The sequence below is a fragment of the Corvus brachyrhynchos genome, unplaced genomic scaffold (genome assembly GCF_000691975.1).
Source record: "Corvus brachyrhynchos isolate BGI_N302 unplaced genomic scaffold, ASM69197v1 scaffold162, whole genome shotgun sequence".
Lineage (NCBI taxonomy): Eukaryota > Metazoa > Chordata > Aves > Passeriformes > Corvidae > Corvus > Corvus brachyrhynchos.
Window position 1 is genome coordinate 4,487,640 of NW_008236696.1, and position 22,463 is coordinate 4,510,102.

At 44.2% G+C, this 22,463-nt stretch overlaps 2 protein-coding genes across 2 annotated transcripts in view; both read right to left on the minus strand.

Annotated features, from left to right (window-relative positions):
- MCCC1 (methylcrotonoyl-CoA carboxylase 1) overlaps nt 1–157 on the minus strand; it is a 20,477-nt gene extending 20,320 nt beyond the window's left edge. The window contains exon 1 of the mRNA XM_017726953.1: nt 48–157. Within this exon, the coding sequence (XP_017582442.1) occupies nt 48–142 (95 nt within the window). The 5' untranslated portion in view covers nt 143–157. The remainder of the gene's footprint in view (nt 1–47) is intronic.
- A 3,435-nt stretch (nt 158–3,592) lies between these two features.
- Nucleotides 3,593–22,461, minus strand: LAMP3 (lysosomal associated membrane protein 3). Its single transcript, XM_017726954.1, has 6 exons — nt 21,003–22,461; nt 15,983–16,725; nt 14,727–14,849; nt 11,912–11,969; nt 11,208–11,375; nt 3,593–7,860 (listed from the first exon to the last, which is right to left on the minus strand). The coding sequence occupies exons 1-6, from the start codon at nt 21,046–21,048 to the stop codon at nt 7,721–7,723; spliced, it is 1,278 nt and encodes a 425-aa protein (XP_017582443.1). The 5' UTR covers nt 21,049–22,461; the 3' UTR covers nt 3,593–7,720.
- Between the last annotated feature and the right edge of the window lie 2 nt (nt 22,462–22,463).

Here is a 22,463-nt window from a genome sequence, read left to right on the forward strand (position 1 = left end):
GGGCTGGGTGACACCGAGAAAGGGCGCTGAGAGGGCAGATTGATTACATTTCATTTAAATGTGAAACGATGGACGCTTCGGAAGGACTGTCGGCCCTGTGGGTGCACGGACTCAGCTGAGCGTGGTCCTTCAGGAATGACATCTGGTGTTGTAATAGGACAGCGACACACAAACGTGAGGGTTGTTGGGAAGGACGCGGGCACGCTCGGGTAACACAATATCCCTGTGCCCAGGCCCAGATCCTGCATCGGAACCGCCTCGCGCGGCTGGAGGAGGTCACACAGCGGTGGGATCAGAGAGCCGTCAGGATCCGTTCCGCTCCCTCAGGCTTTGGAGCTTTGCAGGTGAAAAAAAAAATGAGTTCAAAAGCTAAATTTTTAGCAATATAATATTAAACATTTATTAGTAGAACAAAGGCATATCACAGCGCAGGGGCGCTTAGCAATATTGCCAGAGGCGCCCTCCATTCATTTTACTGTGGACTTCAGTACTCTCTTAAACTGTTACATATTCATTAAGCCCAGAAAGTAATTTACACTTCATTCAACTTTCCCCCCTCCGGTTTCTGACCCTTCCACCAACACGACGCCGCTTCAGTCCTCTGGATCGCTTCAGAACTGAAGAGAGGCACCCTCTCTCCGGTGCCTCCCCAGTCTCCAGCCTAATTTGTAGCTGACAGTTTCCTTGGGAGGTGTGAGTTTTGATGAGATAACAATTTTCCTGGGATGGATATGGTTTATCTTCTTTGTTTCTCTAAGATATCTTGGTTCCTTGGCTCTGTAGTTTCTCAACTCAAAAGATACTTATTACCATGTGTTTATTAATACATTTCTTAACATATTACAACTATTTCGAAGTTACAATTTACCTTAATCTCTTAACTACTTAACTACATTTTACCTTAACACTATTTCTACATAGTACATTGTCACTTATAAATGTTAAAATCATATATGCGGAAGACAACATTTATCATTCACACATTTATCACACAGGTCACAGAGCCACAGAAGATTTGGGTTGGAAAGGAACTTAAAGCTCATCTCGTTGCAACCCCTTTGCCTTGAGCAGGGACATGTTCCACTAGCCCAGGTTGCAGACAATCCCATCCAACCTGGCCTGGAACACTTCCAGGGACGGGGCATCCACAGCTGCTCTGGGTAGCCTGCGCCAGGGCCTCACCACCACCCTCACAGGGAAGAACTTCTTCCCGATATCCATCAGTCTAAAGCCCACCCGGGGCTAAACCTGCTCAGCCCCAGCACAGTCAAAATAAGTATTTCCACTTGTTTACAAATAGCAAAGCAGCCGTGCTTTTTCACAACAGGAATACACAATCTATCAATTGCAATAGGGGCAGTGTTTAATGTCTTACGTGTTCTCCATACTCTGAAGCGTGAACTGTTTCTTATATGAAGAGCATCTCCAGTATGCAGGCAATCTCTGCTTGCTCCACTGTTGCTATTTTTACTTCTCCATGGTGACCCCTCACACTAGGGACTGGGTGGTTCAAGCAGGTTAAACAGACACCAGATCAGCTTGGGGCAATTGTCCCTTGCACCTGACTGCAAGAGGGATCAGCATTTGCTCTAAGGATGAGATTTTAAAAACTAAATTATTAAGTGAAGCTTCCACTTTTCCATAATCCATTCACTCCAATCTTCTTCAACGTAAGATGCTGACAGTGTAGATCCTACTTCGCCTCTCGGAACCCAGATTTTTTAAATGTCAGGTTTAATTTGTCTCTAAACACAAGATGGCAGCATTTTATGTAGTTTAGCTGTTGGACATTGGGGAGAGCTGCAGATATTTTACAGTAAATAAATCAAAGGTGGCAGAGGAGCTGATGCTTTCAGCAGTAGAACTAATGGAAGTGGCAAACTCATTTATATTGCAAATCTACTCTTGGTGGAGGCATCCTGCCAGCAGGGCTTTTAGGGCTTGCAAAGTCAAGTGGAATCACCAGACTGTACACACAGATGTTTGAAAGTGCAATGTAATAAAGCTTAAATGCAGAAATAATAATTTCCTCACTGATACCAGCAGTATGTTTGATGTGCACATCCACAGACAGAAGCACTCAGGTGAACCTACTGATGTAGGTAGGATAGGTTGGGTTGGCGACATTTATTTTTAAATTTTATTGTGGAAGCTGGACATATTTTGAAAGCTGCTTTGATTAATAATTCGAGTAGTTTTCTTGTAACAATTTTTTCCTGGAGCAGATTGTGAAAAATATAATATGAAATATGAAGTCATTTTCCTTGACCCAATGATAAAAAAGTGATTCCATGGTAAAATGAGGTTAAACATTGGCTGGACTCATGATTCATAGTCTTCAAACGTTTTTGTGATATAGGAAAGCCTCAGTAAAACCAAGGTTCAAAACCAAGATCTGTGTCTCTAATAAACACAGATGTTCTGACTCAGATTGAACACTTTTCTTTTTCCCAACAGCCATTTACTTTGTTTTTCTGCATGTTGGAAATGCAACCTGCTCCTCTTTAAAATTGTGAAGAAAGAGCTAAGTTAGGAACTGAGTCAATTAGTTTATAATTTAATAAAGTACTTGAGATCTACCAATTCCATAGGCAGTAAGACTCGCAGAAAAAGAGAAACTTATGTTTAGTGACATAAAAAAAGCTTGGAAAGCCCAGATGCTGATGAAAGCCCAGCAGTGTTATGTTGCTGTGGCAGATAAACTTCAGACCCACATACCCGTCTTGTTGGCATGCAATGGCCACAGCCCTGGACATGAGGGAAGTGTAGTGTCCAAGTGTCTTATCACCTTAGTCACAGAGGGTTAACTCCATAGAAATCTTCCTCTTCTCACGCTTGTTATTTTGCTCAAATTGATACTTTAAAAAATACTCATTCTGTTTTCTTCTAAACACTCTGATGTGTTAGGTTTCTTCAACGAATTCCAAATGTTTGGGCCTCTGGGACAGTCCAGGGTATGACTCATAGATGGGGACTTTTTGCCTTTAAGTAAAAATGGTTGACTCTCCCTCCATCTGCCACTAAACCTTGTCAAGAAAGAGAGAATTTTGAGACACCAGCAGCCTTTGAGGGCCTACATCACATACACAAGTGTGTATTTACCAGCCCAGCTTCTAAAATAGGAACAAGTGAGGAATCTTGCCTACTTAAATAGGTGCAAACCTGGCACCAAATTTAACATTGTACCAGGCCAAGCAAGTGCCAAAGGGCAGAGCAAACTGCCCCTGCTCTCCAGGCAGCCCTGATTTTCTTCTGAAGGACAAATCAAGGGGCTTGCAAAGTTTTCAGCTTGTGACATTAAATTATCTATCATGTAGGAATGTGCACTGACACCAGAAATGAAGTGAAGCATAATTCTGGTATTTTATTCCTGAGGGAAGTTATGACCCCTCTGCTGCCCTCCCTGGCCCTTCTCCAACAGCCAAGTTCCTCAAGCAGCTGCTGGCAGCAGAGAGATTGGTTTTTCTTCCCCATCTTTACCATGTCTTCTGCTTTCCTGCAGTCCATCTAACAACCTTTGCTTCATGAAGAGCACAACATGTGAGACTCACTCAGCCATTTCAGAGTTAAATCATTGCACAGCAATGCACACTGTAATGACTAAATACAGCCTTTATTATAGAAACACCAATAATAGAAAAATAAAGAGCATATCTTTCTTCTCATAGCAAGTTATTTTTAGCAGCTATACATTATAGCAAGCTGGAAGTGATCAGCCAAGCCACGTTCAGACACTCAAGATGCCAATCTAATCTCCCTTCCACTTTCAACTGAATTAACAGGTGTTTCTTAACTTGGGCTTGTCCATCAGAGAACAAAATGGACTGAAAGAAATTAAACCTTGCTTTATAAACTCCTCAGTGACTTGTCTAAGTGTGACATCATCGTGCTCTGGGGATGCACCCATTCTGTCTTGGGTGTATGAGAGATCACAAGGGATGGTCTGGCATGAGAGCTGCAACAGAGGACCAGGGAGCCCTCAGGATATGGAGATGTGAGGATGTGCCCACGTCCTAGTCCCTGGGATGGCCCCACTGCCTCCTGACCAGCACATGCTTGCACAGAAGTTAAGCTTTGCTTCCCTGGTGGATGCATCACACCATCAATGCACCACATCATCCTGATCAGCACCTTCTGGTTCAAGGTTGGATTGATCTGAGTCTGCAACTGGGGAAAGAAGTGAGCTGGGGCTGCTGAGTCACTCTGGGACCCAGCTGCAGCCTTGTCTCCTCCCACAGCAGACAAAACTGCCCTGCTACCCACAGTATAACCGCTATGGCCCACCTAGCGTGCAAGTAGTTTACCAAATATCCTCTTTTTGTATGGTGTTCTTTTAGGGACTTTTTGCTCAAGATGTTTCTTCAGACAAGAAGTTTAAAAGAGCAAGTCTAGCAACACCCAAGACCAATTACCCCTCTAGAGTCTTCCCAATGAGAGGAAGACCTCAAAACCACTCCATTAGATAAAAAAGTACCAGCTAAATATATTCCTAAATTCTGGCAGAAAATAAATACAGGCATTGGCTTGTAAAGCTGCACATGGCAGCTCAGGGAGCAGCTGGGCTGTCTGATTCTAATTCAGCGTTGAATTTGAAGACGCAATACTCCTTGCTATGCTGCTGTGCTGACACACATCCCTGCTGCAGGCTGGTTGGGTTTTGGGATCAGGGATGGAGGTGACGGGAGGCAGGCTGGGCCACAGCTGGGAAAATGGTGCACTTCCAGGCTGGGATCTCCTGATGCAGTAACGAGTTCTCCAATGGATACTTTACTACTATCAAGCACTAACTCCATTGGATGAATTTTGCTGCATGTTGGCAGCATTTCCTGGGAGCATCCAGTTGTTTCATTGGTTTGCACCACGTGCACTTCACCTGTGCCAGTTAGAGCAAGCCCAGAGTATCGTTCATGTACAGATGGCAGAATGCAGCTTCATAAAAATAGCAAACAAAAAATAGCAAGAAAAAGCATAAGAACAAATCAGGTAAATCTGAATCCAAACATTGTTCAATACCAACAGGTTGATTCCCTGTAGAAAGAAAAAAAACTATGGGGAAAAACATTAATTGTGCATCACTGGTGAAAATGCCAGGCGTCACAATATTAAACACAGAATTAGCAGTCATTAGTAACTCCTTTCTGTACTCATGCTGATATCAAACTTTTTTAAAAGACTGAATATTAACATAAAGCAAATTTTCAGAACAGAACAAGCAAATGCTGTATCCGTGCCAGTAGAAGTAACACAGATCACGCAACTGAACAGTCCAAAGAACGTGTGAAATGGGACCTGCCTTTGACAAGGGGAAGATGTCTACTGATCCCTGGGCAGAACAGCTTAGGGTCAGACCATGTGCTGAGCTTTTTAGGCAGCTTTTGTTGTTAAAATGTCCACATGTAGCAGCCTGGGACAGTGACATCCCTACTGCAGGCACAGGCTCATTTTCAAATGGAAGCTCTTCATACATTTACCTTTCCTCCCAGACATCCCATTTTTTTAAAAAAAGTGAATGCTTTAATTGAGTATAAAAATCTGCTTTCTATACAACAGATTCATAGTATTAAGTAACCCTGAGAATTAGAGGGATCTTATTAGGCCCAAGATCTGAGTCCAGTGGCTGCTTGTCTGCTAAGGGGGGGAAGGAGGAAGGGAAAATGAGCTCGATAAAGCTCACTAACCATTATGAACAGTGCTGGAGCCCTTTACAAAACAGTAATTGAAATACTTACATTTCAATTTGAGTATTCAACTGAATATAGTTCAAATCGCTGTGTCTGTATTCAAGGTTTGAAAGTTTGGTGTCCCATTTCTTGTGCCGTTTCACCTTATAAATGTATTCAGCTGTTCCTGTGCTCACAGCTGGTTCTTTGTTCTCATGTTTCTCCAAGTGTAAAAGTGCTTCAAAATTGTCTTTATCTTTCTTATTTATTGGTTCATTCAGACTCAAAGGGAACATTTCTAGAGAATGTTAATTACTTCCACTGCTACATATTATATTGATTATAGAACAGTATGGCCATGTTTCCTACTTCACACAGACCAACATCTCTAATTAATTCGTGGAATGGAAGGATTTCTTTTCTTTTCTTTCTACATTTAAATAAGTAAACTTGCAATGGTTAAATACTAGTAAAATATCAAAAGTATTTTTAAAATACTTAAGGGAATATCTGACAAGACATAACCATCAGTTTTACAGAGTGAAAATCCAGTGAGGTTCCATCACCATTGATAACTGCGCAGGATTTGGGCCACTATTCATGGAAATTAAATTAGCGCCCAGCATTTCCACTTTTGCTTAGATAAAGATTAAATTGTCAAGGCATTTTTGCATATGAATTCAGTCTTTCTTTTGTTTAATGAGTGCCCTTCCACAGTCCTTTTCCAGAACAAACTTTTATTAGTAAAATTTAAGCCATTACCCTAACTTCTTGGGGGAAATGTGCTCTTATTTAGTATGATCTTCTCTTTTGCAAATGTTTTTATACATAATTTCTTATCATCTTGATGTAATTTGCTTCAGTGAGCAGATTGTATGGCATGTGCACGTGTATGTGTGTGTTTATGTGCACATTTGTGCCTATGTTCAGCTTTGTAAATCTTCTGTGACAAGCAGCTTTTCCTTGTTATAACGAAGAACGTGAGCTGGACTTAAATCTTGAAAGCAATTACTGTTCTCATGCCTTCATCATTGGTTTAGCAGGAAATAGACTACAGAGTGTATCAGTGTGCTTTAAAGCAACTCCACATTAATTCCATATGAAAACCCAGCTGCTCAGCTGTGAGCACACTGGAGAACACTCACTTTTGAGCTGAGTTTGTCCAAGGCCTGTGCAAGCTTTTATTTCCCACAGAAGCCTTGACCATACAGAATCAGTGGATTTCCATTCCTCATGGACCTTGTGCAGGTCTGCCCCAATGGTGGTTACTTAATCCCAGGCATTTCCAGTGAGTGTGGCATCTTCCTGGATTAAGAGACCACCATGCTGCCCCAGTAGAGAGGCATTTCCTGGGCTCATTGTGGTCACTGTGACAGGTCCATGTCTGAACAGGATATGAGGGATTCCTGAGCTCTCACAAGACCATGATATATTAAGCTCCAGCATAAGAGTCACAATTACCACTGTGTCTTTGCAAAGGGCTTAGTAAGAAAACCCCAAGCACTTAGGAAGTGTGACTGTGTTGTAGGACTGGTGAGAACTTGCTTGTGAGTGGAGTCACACTGACACTTCACCTGAGATTTTGGCGTGCACCGTGTTCCTAAAAAAGCTTTCAGTGAGCTCTTACTTAGCAGGGCTGTCTGTAGCTGTGGGCCTCTGGTTTATTCACCTGAAGATCAGACTTCTATATTTTAATAAATCTAAACACTGTCATTAACAAACCTGACGGATTTTCTGGGGGATAGTGATCCTGCTTGCTTTAAGCTATTTTTAGGAATCTGGCTTAGGTGATCTGAATGACCTCCTTTGTTGATAACACAGAGAAATTGGGTCCTCATTTTTGTCATCTGGAATACATCTAAATTAGATGCTAAGAATAGCCTAAAGTAGAAAGTCCTTCCCACCTTAAAGAAACTCCTTCCAGAAACATTCATTAGCTGTAAACACATGGTGTCATCTCACTTAAAAATGTGGCTTCAGGGCAGGGAGATTGCCAGGCAGAAACAAAAACTTCTGTGACTTCTCTGCTTGCTGCACACATTTGGAAGTACAAGTGCACCTCAGATGCGTTCGTATCCTCTACGTGGCTTTCTTCTGGAGATCAGGAAGGTGGCAAGCACAATGACAAACAATCCCAGGATACTCAGGCACACTGCAATGGGAGCTGCTTTGCTGTTTCTATCAGGAAAACATTCTTCTTCTGAAAAGAAAAGGAGATCAGAGAATGTTATAGCAGAACACCATACTCCTAGACTGTACATCTGTATTCCAGAAGAGTTGGCAAATACAAGCCAGAAGTTCTCAAACCCTTGCTTTCTTTTTTTTTCCCTTTCTTTTTCCTGAGCTATACCTACTACATTTTTAATCTGTGGTGAGCCTTATCTCAAGAAAACCGTCCTTGCCCCTTCTGCAGTAGCTCCATACTTCCCTAAAGTTGCTCTGCTCCCTCATGTCTACAGAATTGTTTCACCACACACACAGCAGGAGGTTTCTTGCCAAAAGCAGATGGGGAACATCACAATACAAAGTGCCAGTCTGAAAATAAAGCACAAGACACATGGTTGAAAACTGCTCTGTGTGACATCTGATTGCTTCTTCCCAGTGAAAAGAATCAGGCCAGAGACAGAAGCCCATAGTCCAGCACATCATCAGTGCAGCAAGGATCCTTGTTAAGTCAGTGTTTCCTAAGAAAAATCAAATTCCAATTGTTCTCTCTGTTTAATTCAAAGTAATTGTGGATAATGGTGATTAACTCAGAACATCCAGAGATTAGGGAGGCAGAAGCCTTGGCCATAGTCCAGGGAGTTGCTTTAGTAGTACTATTGTAATTTTGTTGTACATATGATGATATCAGAAAAGGTTCTGACACAAATCAAATATTTGGAGGACCATCCAAAGATATCACTCCAAACATACCTCTTAGCTACAGAGAGGGCAAATCCTGACTTCCTCAGCCAGTTCCTACCCAAATGAATATTCAAGTCATCCTCTGATTAAACAGAAACTCATTAGTTAAAAGCGAACGTCTAGACTGAGGTAAATTGGCGGCTTTCCTATGGAGAGACCACACCACGTGGGCCACTGACAGAAATGGAAAATTTTGCCAGTAACAATGGCAGGATCAGTCTCAAATTCAAAATACAAGTGTAGCCCTGGGAGTGAAGGCAGTGTCTGGGAATGACCACTAATGTGTTATCCCAGAATCAGATCAGACCTATATCTTCCATCAGATCTACAGGAATGGTCCTTCCTCGGACTCTGGGGAAAGACAGACCTTTGTCATGCTGCTGTGAGTAGCACCTGCAGAGCAAACTGTTCTCTAAGGGCAGCTTGGTCAGCTAAACCCCACAGTACATCCCAGCTCAGCAGTAAATCCAGTTTATAGCCAGGATATGAGGGAGATCCCACACCCTGTGCCCCTCTCACTCCCTGTGACTGTTCCGAGGCAGGTTTCAACAGCACTCTGAGATTAAAGCCTCGAGTGTTATTCCATGACTATGCTGGCACAAGTTGTAGCTTCGCTTGGGCTTTTCCCCCACGGAAATCTTTTCACTGACAGTGGGCAGTGAGCCCAAGGAACATGTGGAGTGCATGACATCGTGGCACAGCTCCAGAGCCTCCACATGGCTCTTCCCAAAGTCTGATCCTCTTCTGCTCTAATCCAGACGGTGATGCAATGCCACAAAGCCAAAGGCATGAGCATTCAACTAGAGGTTGCCTTTTGAAAGCTCTGTCTGGTTAATGTAACCTGCTGTTAAATGAGCGGAAAAGTATTTGCATCTAAGTGTTGTGAAAGCCAGAGATGTTTGAATTGGTCATTTTGTTTTGATGAAACATTGGGAATGAAGGAATGAACTCTAGGAATTGTTTCTGATGCACTGAAGAACAGAAGGCCCTTTTACAGATTTCCAGACTCAAAGAGATCAAGCTATTGATAAACACTGCTGCACACAGTACAAAATTGTAAAGAACTTGAAACCAGTGACCATTACTGTTTTTTCTTCCCCATTTAAAGATAAGCAAATCAGGAGCAACAGAAGTGAAACTATCAGTCTCAAGACACCCGAAGGTAGAAGGCTGGTGATGTGTTTAGTCATTCCTTCACTGGGGATTTTCTCCTTCAGAATCTGCATATGCAGCCAACACACAACAGTTTCATGACTGTTTTGTAGCCACAGGGGAATTATTTCAGAGGTGGGAGCTGCTTTCTCAGCTCTCTGACTAAGAGCAAAACTAATTTAAATTTGTATATGGCATTGACTAGCAGAGATTAGTCTGACTTGGAGGGAGAGAGAGAGGGAGAGACAGAGAGCATCCTTCTCAGGTGAGGTGAGGCCATACCTAGTCCCATAACTAAGATCATTCATTGTACACATTTGAATGGGAATGAGGGGACCAGATGGGATCCCATGCGTTCTTCCAGCTCAGTGTTATCCCATGCAAAAATTCTTCATGAGACTGACAGCATAGATGAAGTTCTCAGTGTGGAGAAGAACCATGTCTTTAAAAAGCCCCAAATGTTTCCCATTATATTCCTTTTAGAATGAAAAAGGTAACCAAAATGGTGACCTAACCGAAGAAGAATTTGTCAAACAGAACCAAACTGAGTCAAAGGACAGATCTAAAGTAAAAAGAAGAATACAGGGGCAGTATTTTGTGAGCACACAGAAAGGCAAGTGGCAGAAGAGAATTCTCTCTTTTTTTATTACTTACAGTTTTATTACTGCATCTGAAGGGCTGGAGAGCTGGTCAGCCCTTCTGTGCACCTGAGTTCTTGTATGGAAAAGCCCTGAGAGGAAGCCACAGAAATGAGAAGATGGAGAACTTGAAAGAGACCACAGGGTTCCACTTAATCCCCCTCTCTGGTCTGTCTTTGTCTTTTATTGAGATACCTGGTTGCCTCTTTGTGGCACTTCTCCAAGAAAAGACAAACTGAAGAGATGAGCATCACGTTTAATTCTGAAGCTGGGAGTGGGCCAGTTGTGCTCCTCCTCAGAAGCACCGATCATCACGTCTAGACAGAGCTGCTCTGAAAATATCATCCTGCATTCATAAATATCCCTTATTAGCTGGCAGTTTTGCTGCTGCAATTGTGGGACAATGTGAGTATCAGGAGCCTTTAAAAATAGCTAAAATCTGACTATATTGAGAACAGTGACCTGGAAATGAACTTTACACGCTGAGAGTTTGGGCAGTGCATTGGTGGTGAACACACCTCTGCTTGTTCCAGGAGAAAATGGATGAAGAAGAAAATTGTGGCTGTAGAGTTAAGCATTTTTAACAAGAAGGTGAAACAGAAGGTGCTGAATTCAGGGGGGAAAGATATTTTTCCATCCTCCATAGGTATTACCACTGTGTTGGAAATGACTCAGGAAAGATTGAGAAAACAGCAGTGGGCAGGTTACATTATTTGGGAACAGATACAAAGCTGTGGTTGTGCTGTAGGTTCAGTCCATGTGTATGGATATAATTTAGCAGATTACATCCATTGGGCTACCAGAGTGCTGACATGCAGGTCTGGGAAGGGTGGAAAAGTATCCTACTCACCTTTTCCAAACTGGTTACCGACAATGTCAAACGCCTGCAGCTGCATATGAACAAAGAGGATCTGGAAGTTCCTCTCCAAGGTGAAGGTTTGCCTGCTGGCACACTTAAAGGAATTCCCCAGCTTTGTTGTGAACAGCTTCTCATTTAGGGCTGCATAGTAAAGCATAGCTGGAAGCCAGAGAGAGACAGATGAGAATCCACACTAACTCCACTGGAACCACCATCTTTCTGAGGTAAAATGGTCCCAGTGGTTACTAAAGCGTGGACATTTTCTCCATAAACTATCACTTACTCTTCTTACATGTTTAAATGAGTGCATTAACTATCAATGGGTGACTCAGCTGAGCTTAGGTCTGAAAAAGCAGCTAAAATTTCAGATGCTTCCTCAAATCACATTTTAACAAAATTGAGTCTGCAAGAGGGGGTTAGAATTCTCACAGGAACAGACAAGGTTTGAAGTAATCTCTATTCCAAAAGAGTGGGGCAGGGAAAACTTTTGAGATCAAAAAGACGATGTAATAATAGTGACATGACTGCAGCTGGGTCCCTTCCCTTCCACTTTTATACTATAAGATTTAGATGAATGACACATTGAAAGCTTGATAAAACACATACTTGTAAAATCCAGTGTTTTAAAGATATGAAAGCTTATCCCACACCCAGAACAGCTTGATCTGAAATTAGGACAGGGTAAAATCACTGACCTTCAGAAGAAAACTGTATTCTGCTCTCAATTTTAGTGACAGAGTAACTTGGAGCTTGCTGCAAAAGAAGATACATCTTTATTCATAATACATACATGTATCTGCAGGGGAAAGAAACACAGCTCACCACAGCAAAATGGTCATAAAGATATTCCCAAATAAATACTTGATAAAGCATCACCTTTGAGATCCAAGTACCAACTCTCTTGGATGTATTTTTCTTTTCCAATTCTCACCTGCATCACCAATTCTGCTCAGTTCAGTGAAATGGGACCGTGCAGGTGTCATTTTACACAAACTGCTCAAGCTGGACACTCATGAGATACTTGTGATAACCAAAAGTAGGAAGACTGCTGGCACAGAAAGCACCTGGGACAACAGCACAGAACAAAATTTCCAGCCAGGTGTCCTGCCTGCATGCCTTGAAACCCTGGTGCAGCCTGGACACTGCCCTCCCCTGGCGTGTCACAGGGTGAGAGCCACTCTAGGGAGCTTCCCCCTGGTAGCAGTGTTGGAGTATAATGTGATGCCTCATGCAGCAGCAGCCCTGCTACCCAGTTTAATGCCTGCTGTGTGTACACAGGGACTGGTGAGTGCAGCTGGTAGATAAATGGCAGCAGACATGAATGTCTCCTGTGCACCCAGTTAAAAACTGGTAGGATGGAGAGGGAAAATTGAAGAAAGAAATATACCAGAGAAGAGGTTCTCAGCATTTTTCCAACTGAAAGACAAAAATAGGTGAAATATGACCATTTTTGGGTGGCAGTGCTTTTTTCTGTTTGGCCACAGTTAAAAACTTTGCTAGGGGAAAACACCTGCTCCTACTTCACATCTTGTGGGTTGGTTACACAACTTCCTTTTTTTCAAGCCCTTCAGAGAGGCCACTGGAGTGGTGAGCACTGACCCAGCCCCTCTCCTCTGCCACCCCAGCCCCGGGGCCTGAGCCAGCTCCTCTCCCACCAGAGACAGCCACAAGTGCCACTGCTGGAGCACTCCAGCTTCAAAGCACCGAGACAGGCTGCAGGGACCAAACACAAAAAGCCAGCAGCAAACTCATTTCTTATTAACTTGAATTTCAAAGCAGTCCAAGCTGAGCCCTGCTATGCTCTTGAGGCTTATCTTTAAGTGGAGGGTGGATTGTCTAATGCTGTGCCAAAACCCACCTTTTTCAGGGCAAGACAGGTCAAGCACCTCCTAAAGGTTCACATCACTCTCCTTAGCACTGCTGCAACCTGGGGCTTTTATGGGTACTTGAATCCCCAGCCTTTCTCTAAGGATTCTTGTGACACCATAAATGTTCCTCTTGTTGCAGGAAACACATTTCAAGCAAACACTCAGTCTGAACCGATCCTTCGTTTTAAAACAGCTCCTTCATTTTTTACGTCACTTTTCCTCTGTAGCTCTTAGAAAACTTCTTGCCATAAGCTAAAATAAAGATGATTACTAATTGAAATATTTTCTCTGTTCAAGAATTAATGACACATGCGGGGTATAATTTGCTGTTCTCTCTCGGACTTTCTATGAAAATGACTGATTAACCATTTGTACTTTTCTTAATCGTCTGTAATTTGAGCTTGGAACCAGGCTGCAAGACTGACAATTTAGCTTGATTAATTGAAGGACACAAAACAGCAGTGATGGCCAGATGCAGCTCTCAGCTGCTGTGAACCTCCAGGACATGGCCTTGATGCACATTACACTTCCCAGAGTGTGATGGGATCCAACCCGTGCTGTGTTGCTGTCCATTCCTCCCTGCCCATTAACGACTTTATACACAGTGTTAATTCTGTCTTAGCTCTGCAGGCATCATCACCCAGCCTTTACAGCTTTCAGATAAATAGTGCTGCCTCCCAAAATTTTCAAATGCCTGAGGTAGCAAGAGAATGGCTGCACTCAGGGGTTTTCTCTGGTGCTTACACAAGCTGCAGCACTCTTGGTAGCTTGTGTTAAGCCACACACAGAGATGATGTGGTCCCAGTGGGGAACATGGAATTAATAGATACAATGTGGAAAAAACCCTCATTTTCCCACTGTGTAAGCAAAACCTGTCATCTTGACCAAGTTTCTGTGTGTGTTTGTAGGTCTCCCTTTAAGGCCACTTATCTACAATTTTATTGTTGCAGTTCACTTGTTTGGAATTTTCCACTCAGAAATTAGATGAAATTAGGCTCCTTCAGCTGTGGATGTGTCATGGCTCCTGGGCACTCAAAACTGCACAGGCTGTCCTTTGAATTTGACAACCCCAGCTGGCTTTTATGGAAAGCAAATGGCTGAGAGCAACTTGACAGTGTGAGCTCCCAGCACACCTTGTTCTGGCACAGGGACTCCAGTCCCAAACCCTTTCCCTCTGTGCCACTCCAATGCAAACAGCAGCTCTGACCTTCCCTCCCATGAGACTTACCTATGTAAAAACGAGATTCAGATCTTGCTTGGCTATTCCTAGATTTTGAGTTGCTTGATGGGCAACTTTAACACTGCTCTCTGTAGCTTTCTCTCAGAAGATGGCAGAGCACTGTGCTTATCCTTCACTTCCAAACTCAAAGTTCAAACAGACAAGACCTGATTTAACACTGAAGTCAGTTGTACTGTGAGCACGATGCTGCACCAGGCAGCCTCCAGAGGTATTTTCCAACCTGAATTAATCTGTGGTTCTACCCGTTGGGAAGAAGAGAAGTAACCATGCCTTATATAGAGATGGTAAACAAGCACAGAGATAGATAAAACACCTTTCCCCACAGCTCAAGCTGGATCAAAGGCAGCCTAAGTTCTTGCTCCCCAGTCCTAAACACTTGTTCCCTTTAAATGCAACAATTACCTTTACAAAAGTGAAGTTTACAAATCCTCCACTAAAAGTTAAGTTCAGCTCAGACTGCACCATCCCACAGCTTCCAGATACCTGTGTCGCATTGGGGTTGACAGTCACATACTCCATCTGCTCCTGTAGAGAGAAGAGACATTGCAGGGCTGCTGATGAAGAAGAGGGTGGAATTTAGTAACAAACATGCAGAGATTTAATAACTTTAAAACATGCAGAGATTTGCCTGGTTTTTTTCCCCCAGACAGGCTCTATGTGGCTGAATGAACAGGCCAGTGGTGGTGGCAGCCAAACTGCTGCCTGCCAGGGTCTTTCCCCACTTGTGAATCAGCACTGGTGGTTGTCTGTCACATCACCGAGCTGTTCCAGTGCATTAAGATGGCAGAAAATATTGGTTTTCTGTTCATTCAGTGAACTGATATGATTCAGAGCAGGGTCAGATGAGTACGAATAAAGTAATTTATAAAGAAGGAGCACCTTATATAATTATAAACATCTCACTATGGTCTGGTAAGGTTGAGAATCCTGGTCCCTGCCTGGCTTCTGCCAGGATGAGGAATGAAAATTACTTCTACCAACATTAGACAATCATCCCGTGTTGGAAATATGCAGATACCAAACATGAATATTTGTATTTGTAACAGGGATGGCTCAAGCATAAGAACTCCAGAGCCTTAGGATGTAGCTGCATGTGTTGTATTAATGGAGGCTACAAAACTTTAAGCCTGAGGGACACAATTGCCATTTTGGGTTGTATGCCATCTTTTGCTGAATCATTCTCAGTGGATCACTTCTAGGAGAGGGGACTAACTCTTCAGAACCTGGCAGTTCCCGTGATCCTAAATTGTCCATTCGTCAGCATCAGGACAACCCACCTCTGAATCCAAGTCTGTGAACTGACAATTTCTTGCTTTCGTTGCAGCTCACAATGTCAAGCTCTTCACTGAAGTCAGTACAGATTTTAACTGATCTCCCATTCTAGGAAGCACAAATAACCCTGCAGGCTGATCTCCTGCCCCACTATTGCTCCCACACAAATATCACTGAAATAAGAAAGCACCTTTACGTCCCCCTGGCATCATCATCACACAGGCCAAAGTACAGCAGCTGGGATGCTGTGGCACACGAGGGGCCTTAGACTGGCAGCAAACCACTTGTTTTGATCATAGAAGCTAATTCTGAAAATGGCTGGGAAAGAGGAAGAATGAACTCCAGCTAATGAAGAAAGTCACTACAAAGCTCAGCTTCCACCTCACCTGTTGTGTATTTCGAGCCATCAGCTGCAGACCCATGACAGCTTTGACGCAGGTCGTGTTCCCATCGGAAAGGGTGTAGGTGCCTGTGGGGATGGGAGAGGGCTGCGGGCCGGGCCGGGGTCTCGCTGTCCTGGCAGGGGATGTGGGGGCTGTTTGTGTCCCTCCATGGGTGGTTGTCGTGCTGGTGGCAGCCGTGGCTGTTGTTTGTCTCCGAGAGCGCGTGCTGCACCTGCCCTTCTGCGTGGTGGTGGCTGCAGAGGTGGTGGTGGCAGCTGTCCCCTGGGTACTTGCTGTCTCGTGTTTCAGGGAGGTGTTGGTGGCCACTGCTGTCATTCCTGTGGTCACATGTGGTCTCCTCCCATGCCTGGTGGAGAACACAGAAGGGCTGGTTGTGTTCTTCACTGCAGCTGTAACCGAGAGCATTGCCGGGGCTGTGGCCTGGCTGGCTGTGCTGGTGGTGTCTGCGGGTGTCGTGGATATGGCACCTGCTCCTCCTTGGGCTGCTGTGTGCTGGCCTGGAGCTGCTGTAGTCTGGAGCTGCTCTGTTGTCTGCACAGTTGTTCTGTGGCTCATGGGTGTTGTTTGAAGATGGCCTGTGCTGTTAAAATGAGCTGTGGTGCTTTGATGGGGTGAAGAATGAAAAAGGGAAAGTGGCTGAGCAGAAGTAGCCATTTGGTGGAAGGATGTGGTTTCTGGAGACAGTTCGACCCCCAGGGCCGCTTCAGCAAAGCAGGAGGAAAATGCTGCAAAGAAACTAAAGTCAGCGGTCTAGAAACCTTTATATTTCACTTTTACATTGATAATCACAGCGTAACTGCACTGGTTTTGTTATCAAATGGGTGACACAATTTCATCCTTCATTTGGCTCCACTCATGATAGGAGAGTGAAAGCAGACACCCTGTAGGACTATCCACAGCTTGGCACCACTCCCCCAGGTTTCACACCTCTGAGTATTCCCGTTCCAGTGGGAGCACATTGGCTCCCAGCTCTCCACACACTGAGGACCCAGACCTTGCACAAGTCCCAGGCAGCACAAGAATTCCCTGCAGGCAGTAGTTCAGCAGAATTTGCTGGAAGCAAATTGGCGAGGTCTAAGGAAGATGACATGGGTGTTCTTACAAGTGTAGAGAAAGTGGATGTGTTTGTGTGTGAAGGAAGTGAGGCATTGCAATGGTTTTACAGTGATTCACAGTAGTCTGGGAAACCAGTCTGGGAACAGGAAAATTCCTGATATTTATTTATTGTTTTGTGGTAGCCATGTCAGCTTGAACCCTGAAGTTCTTCCTCCTGAAAGAACCCCAACAATGACCATCCCTCTTAGTGATGGGCTTTCAGAAATAAGAAAAAAAAAAATCAGGAGGCAGCATCCAGGGGCCACATCAGAAAACAGTCACGGCACCAAAATTATGCTTCCACCTAATAACATTTACAGAAATACGTCCCTTGCAGAAGTGAAAAAAAAATCTGGCTCCTAAATGTAAATACAGAAGTGAACAAAAAGTGGGAAAGTACATCATCGAATAGGTGAATGTCACAACTCTTCTGCTCGAGTCTTTGTGAGTATGCAGCAAGACTCTAGAAAGACAAGGTCAAGATAAAAGAAATCATAAATCACTGACATATGTGAATTCCTTGATGTACATGAAGATTTAGGTGTAGTGAAATGCATTACTGCCTAAATTAGCAGGAGGACAGAGATAAATTCTCCGGTTTGGAGACAGAAGGGACACAGAAGTCCAAGACAGCTCATATTCCCAGCAGTACAGCTCCACAGAGAATGCCTCAACATGTCTGAGTTCACTGTACACTGGTTCTTTCAAAGAAATTTCTCAGGAATCAGTGTCAAAGTTTGTGGCAGGCAGGCTGCTGAGATTGGGATTTTAGGAGAGATTAATGCCAAAGGCACATTTAGAGTGAAAACGGCTGAAATCTCACAAGTTCTTCCCTTTATTAATTTATTTCTTTATTGTCCCTTATCATGAACAGAGGTCTTCAATAATAGCTGAATTCACAAAATCTCACCATTCTAAGATATATAAAAACTAAATAAGAATAGTAAAACCTACTGGGTTTTGAATCAAATTCAAAAGAAAAATCAAAAGACATATGAGCAGATATACAGATCTTAACCCTTACCACAATTTTCCCTTAAAAATGGCTATGTTGGAGAAGAGCAGAAGTGTAGATGTCAATAGTCCATACTCCTAAAATTGCCTGGGTGCACTCTGTGCTGTACAGAACACACTTGACTGCCATTTTAGCTGTTATCATCAAAGAAGTGCAACTCGAGACAGTAGAAAAGCCTCAAAAAATTTGTGATTTTTCTCAAAATGAACCTAAAAATGCACACTTAATATGACACTTTAGTTCATTTTCTCCCTTTCCCCTACACTTTAGCACAGCTGCTGCAGAGCTGTTTATCAGATAACTGATCTCCTTCTCTGGGGCCAGGGGAAAGCCAGAGCAGTTGCCATACACCAGTTATGGGTAGCTGATCCTAGTGTATCAGCATGATAAAAACAAGAAAGAAGAAGTTGCAATTTTCACTCTTTCTTCCCCTGTAAGACTGTGAAACAACACATATTTAAGTTTACACGAGTCCTAAATTGTCTGTAGCTTTTAGTTTTCAGTTCACAAATTGGTTTTGATTACTGACCAGATAACACAGACGTGGAGAGAAATATTATTTAAGTGCCATTGGAATACCACCCACAGCTTTAAAATAAAACTCCTCAAAAGGTCATTTCAACCCAATTATTTTTCACTATTCAGCCTGACAGGGTCACCTGAAGGGTAAAGCCAGAAATATCTTTGGGGTGGCCCATGGCTTTTGCTCACTGGGTGACTACCAGACTGTTCCTCCAGGCTCTCCCAAGCATTTTGGAGCTTATGCCAGTGCATGGCCACACCGCTGAACCCATTGGCTTGGACGGTCTTTCCAAAAGGCATTTGGCCACATCAGCTCCCAGGGATGGGCAGGGATCACTCTCCAGCTGCACCCATTGGCCTTGGCTGTGTTTGGGTGGCTGCTGAAAGTGTTCTGGTGGCTCTGCTGTGTGAAGGGGTGGATGGGCCCATGGGGTCCCTGACCTACCCTCCAGCTAAGGCCTGAAAGGCTTCCCTGTGCCTTCTCAGCACAGCCACATTCCTCTCTGGCAGCCTGGCACCGCTTGGAAAGCAGCAGTGAGTACGACTTCCCCAGCACAGACTTTCATGGCTCTGCCAGCAAAACAGGCCACAGAAACACGAGGAATGGCAGCTCTGCACCCCCCAGTAGTTTCCTTCTGTTTTCCTCCTATAAAGCCAACTCAAAACTTCATACAAGCAATATTTTGCTTGAGGAAAGATGCCCTGGGGGGTATCTTCCCAGAGGAAGCAGCTGCAGTCCCCTTGTCTCACTTTAGAATCAAAATTGTGTGTAACATATGCTGAGGGCTGTGTGTGAGCCCAGGCAGCTTCCATGCAATGCTCCAGAACAAAACTCTTAGAAATGGACCGGCACAGCTCTCAGAAGTTCCCTGTTCCCAGTCTGGGCCTGGAGTTCCCTTTTTCATGCTTTGGTGACAAGTTTTGGTCACAAGGAACATCACTCCTCTGCTTTCAGGCATTATGGTGGGAAGCTGAGTGCTCAGTGCCATGGCCTGGCTGTGCCATTTCTCAGACTGTACTGGGGTGTGTGATAGAAACTTTTACTGAGGACTTCTTCCCCCTTTTCATCTAACCACACTCATCTGTTCAGCTGCCCAGCAGGTTTGTTCTGCTTTCTGCTGCCAGGCAAAATGCTCATAGCTTAGGTGATTAATTCTGAGTGGACACAAAACCTGACCCAGCTCCTGTAATCACTGAAAACACTCTCACCAGCCTTGGCTGCTTTGGTTTGCTTGAAGAATTAGAAAAGCACCAAGATTTTCTGAGAGGTTTCAGTACTGTCATAGCTTCCCTCCAACCCATTTGACCTTTATCCCTTAAGCACTAATTATGTTTAATTCCCTGTCTGCACAGAAAGACTTGACTTTGTGACATTAATAAAACATCAAAACAAATTATTAAATGAAAGATCAAAAATGGGTAAGGATCAGAGAAAACAAGTTCTGGTCAAAAGCAATTGCTGACCACTGAATTATTAGTGTTGTTTCTCAGTCTGATCTTGCTCCCCTTTCATTTATATGTTTTGGGGCTACATCAGCAGCCTTTGGCTATGAAGCAGGCATGGGAAAGCAGAAAGACACAGCAGGAGCTGCTCGTGGTTGAGCCCCTGGGCACTTTCCCTGCTCATGGACTGAGAGGGGGATGGGGGTTGGTCCTTGTGCGATCCCCATGTGCTGATGGCAAAACACACCCAATACCCGGCTCAAACCCTTGGTCATTCCACAGATTAAATCACACTCTGTCCCTCTTCACCAGGCAAGTTTGGTGCTGCTGCAGGTGTTGAGCAGTGCCTTAAAGCACTGGGAGATGTCCTTCGTGTGTGTGGCTCCCCAGATTTTCACAGAGCAGCATTAAGGATCAAATGGTGACTCTGATGAGGCTTGCCATTGAGAGAAACCCCATCCTGTGTTTTCCAAGCCCCTGCCTCACTCCTGCTTTCCCGATCCTGCTCTGCATCTTGCAATGCAGATAAATTAATGACTTGAGCAATGCTTCCTCAGTTTTTTCTTTCCTGCTTGTCTCACTCAGGATTTTTGGTTAATTCTGCAGGTCTGGAAATTATTTTTAATTAAGAAAAGCAAAGCCAAAAAAGTCTGCTTCTAACATGGCTTTGAACTGACTCCTTCACACACAGTTTATGCCACCAGAGAGTTCAAGGAAGGTACAGAGGAAAAATCAAATTAAGTGTACACCAGCTGCAATTAACTGCAGTCATGGTTATTTCTTAGCAGTGGGACTTTACTGAAAGCACCCTTAGTGTTAGCAACAAAACGGTTCAAAGTTTTGAGTCTGTTAGGTGCTGTCCTAACTGCAAGGAGACAAAACTGGCATAATGTCCCATTTCCAGGTAGAAACGATGCTGTTACTCACCACAGGCGAGGGTCAGCGAGATGAGCTGCCGCGCGCTCCTCCCCATGGCCAGCACGGCTGCGGGCGTGAGAGGTGCTGCTTCTCCCCGGGGAGCGGCTGCGCAGGAAACCGAGCTTTCCTGCGGACTGAAAAGTTTCACTTGATGCAGGGAGTGCTCAGTCACATGGCTGAGAAGGAGGTGGAGAGAGAGGGGGAGACCGATGCCTCTCGTCTGTAAACTCACGCAGAAGGAAATAAATGATGGTTAGGAGAGAAAGTGGAAAGAGAAAAGACTGCTGGGCTGACTGGGAGGACAGGCTCACTCTGCACCTGGGACCTGGGGCTCTTAAAGGCTAGGGAAAGCTTCTTGCATCTCCCTCCCGCTCTGATAACCTGGTGCAAAGTGCCCCAGCAGAGGGTTACACCCTGTAAATCAGTGCCTGTCCTGTGTTCTTTAGAAAGTACTTTCTTGAAGGCCAAACTCCGTCTTTTATGTTAAGGCACAGAAGGGAGAGGTGTGGCCGTCTCCACAGTGCACCTGCTGAAAGTGAGACAGGGCCGAGCAGAGCCCCAGACGGGCTCTCGTCCAAGGTGGATTGGCCGGGGGGTCACTGTTAGTGCTGCATCCAAACACCTCTGCCCCACGAAGGGCTCCTGCACAGCTCCTCCGGCCGGGGCGGTCCCGGCGTGCGGGGCCGGGATGAGCGGCAGGAGAGCGTCACCCACTCCTGCCCACGTGTGCATTCCCTGCCCTGGGCATTTGGCAGGAGCCTGCTTGGGGCAGAGAATGAAGCAACCCCCCCCCCCACCGGCGGCTGGTGTGCTCCTATTTCTTCTTTTTCTCATACCAATACTCACTGCAGGAACATGGTGACACCAGTGACTTCAAAAGTCAAGTGAGGTGAAGTTTGCCCTAGAAATCTGGATACTGCATGAAATCAGTTCATCTTGCTCTATTTGCATTGTGTTTCTACATTCTCACTTTTACCAGCTTGCCTTGCTACATGATCCACAACTTGTATTTGGATCAATTAGCACTCCCTAATAAGCACTGGTAGCCAAAGGCATGCAGGCATCTCAGGGGTAACTATTATAAAGTCACCTACAACTTCCTCTGAGCTGTCTGCGTGAATCTTTGCACTCTCCTAAGAGTCCCAGTGACTCAGAACATGACTAAGGGAGATGGGTAAAAGAAAAAAAAACCTACTGTGCCTTTTGTGACACGTGTTGGACAAATTAAAGTTATATTGGACAAATGTGTAGATTTTTTCAGCTCTGATGATGTGCCTTTACTGATATTCATTTATCTCGAATAGAAAAAAATCTCATTTTACTTGTTGCTTCACATAGAGACATCAACCACAGGGTTTTGTACTAGTTATAATTTTTATAAATTTCAAACAAAGTGTGGTTCTACACAGGTCAGAATGGCCTAATTACAGGAAGTTCTTTTGCACACTTTTTTTCTTGTAATAAATTCCT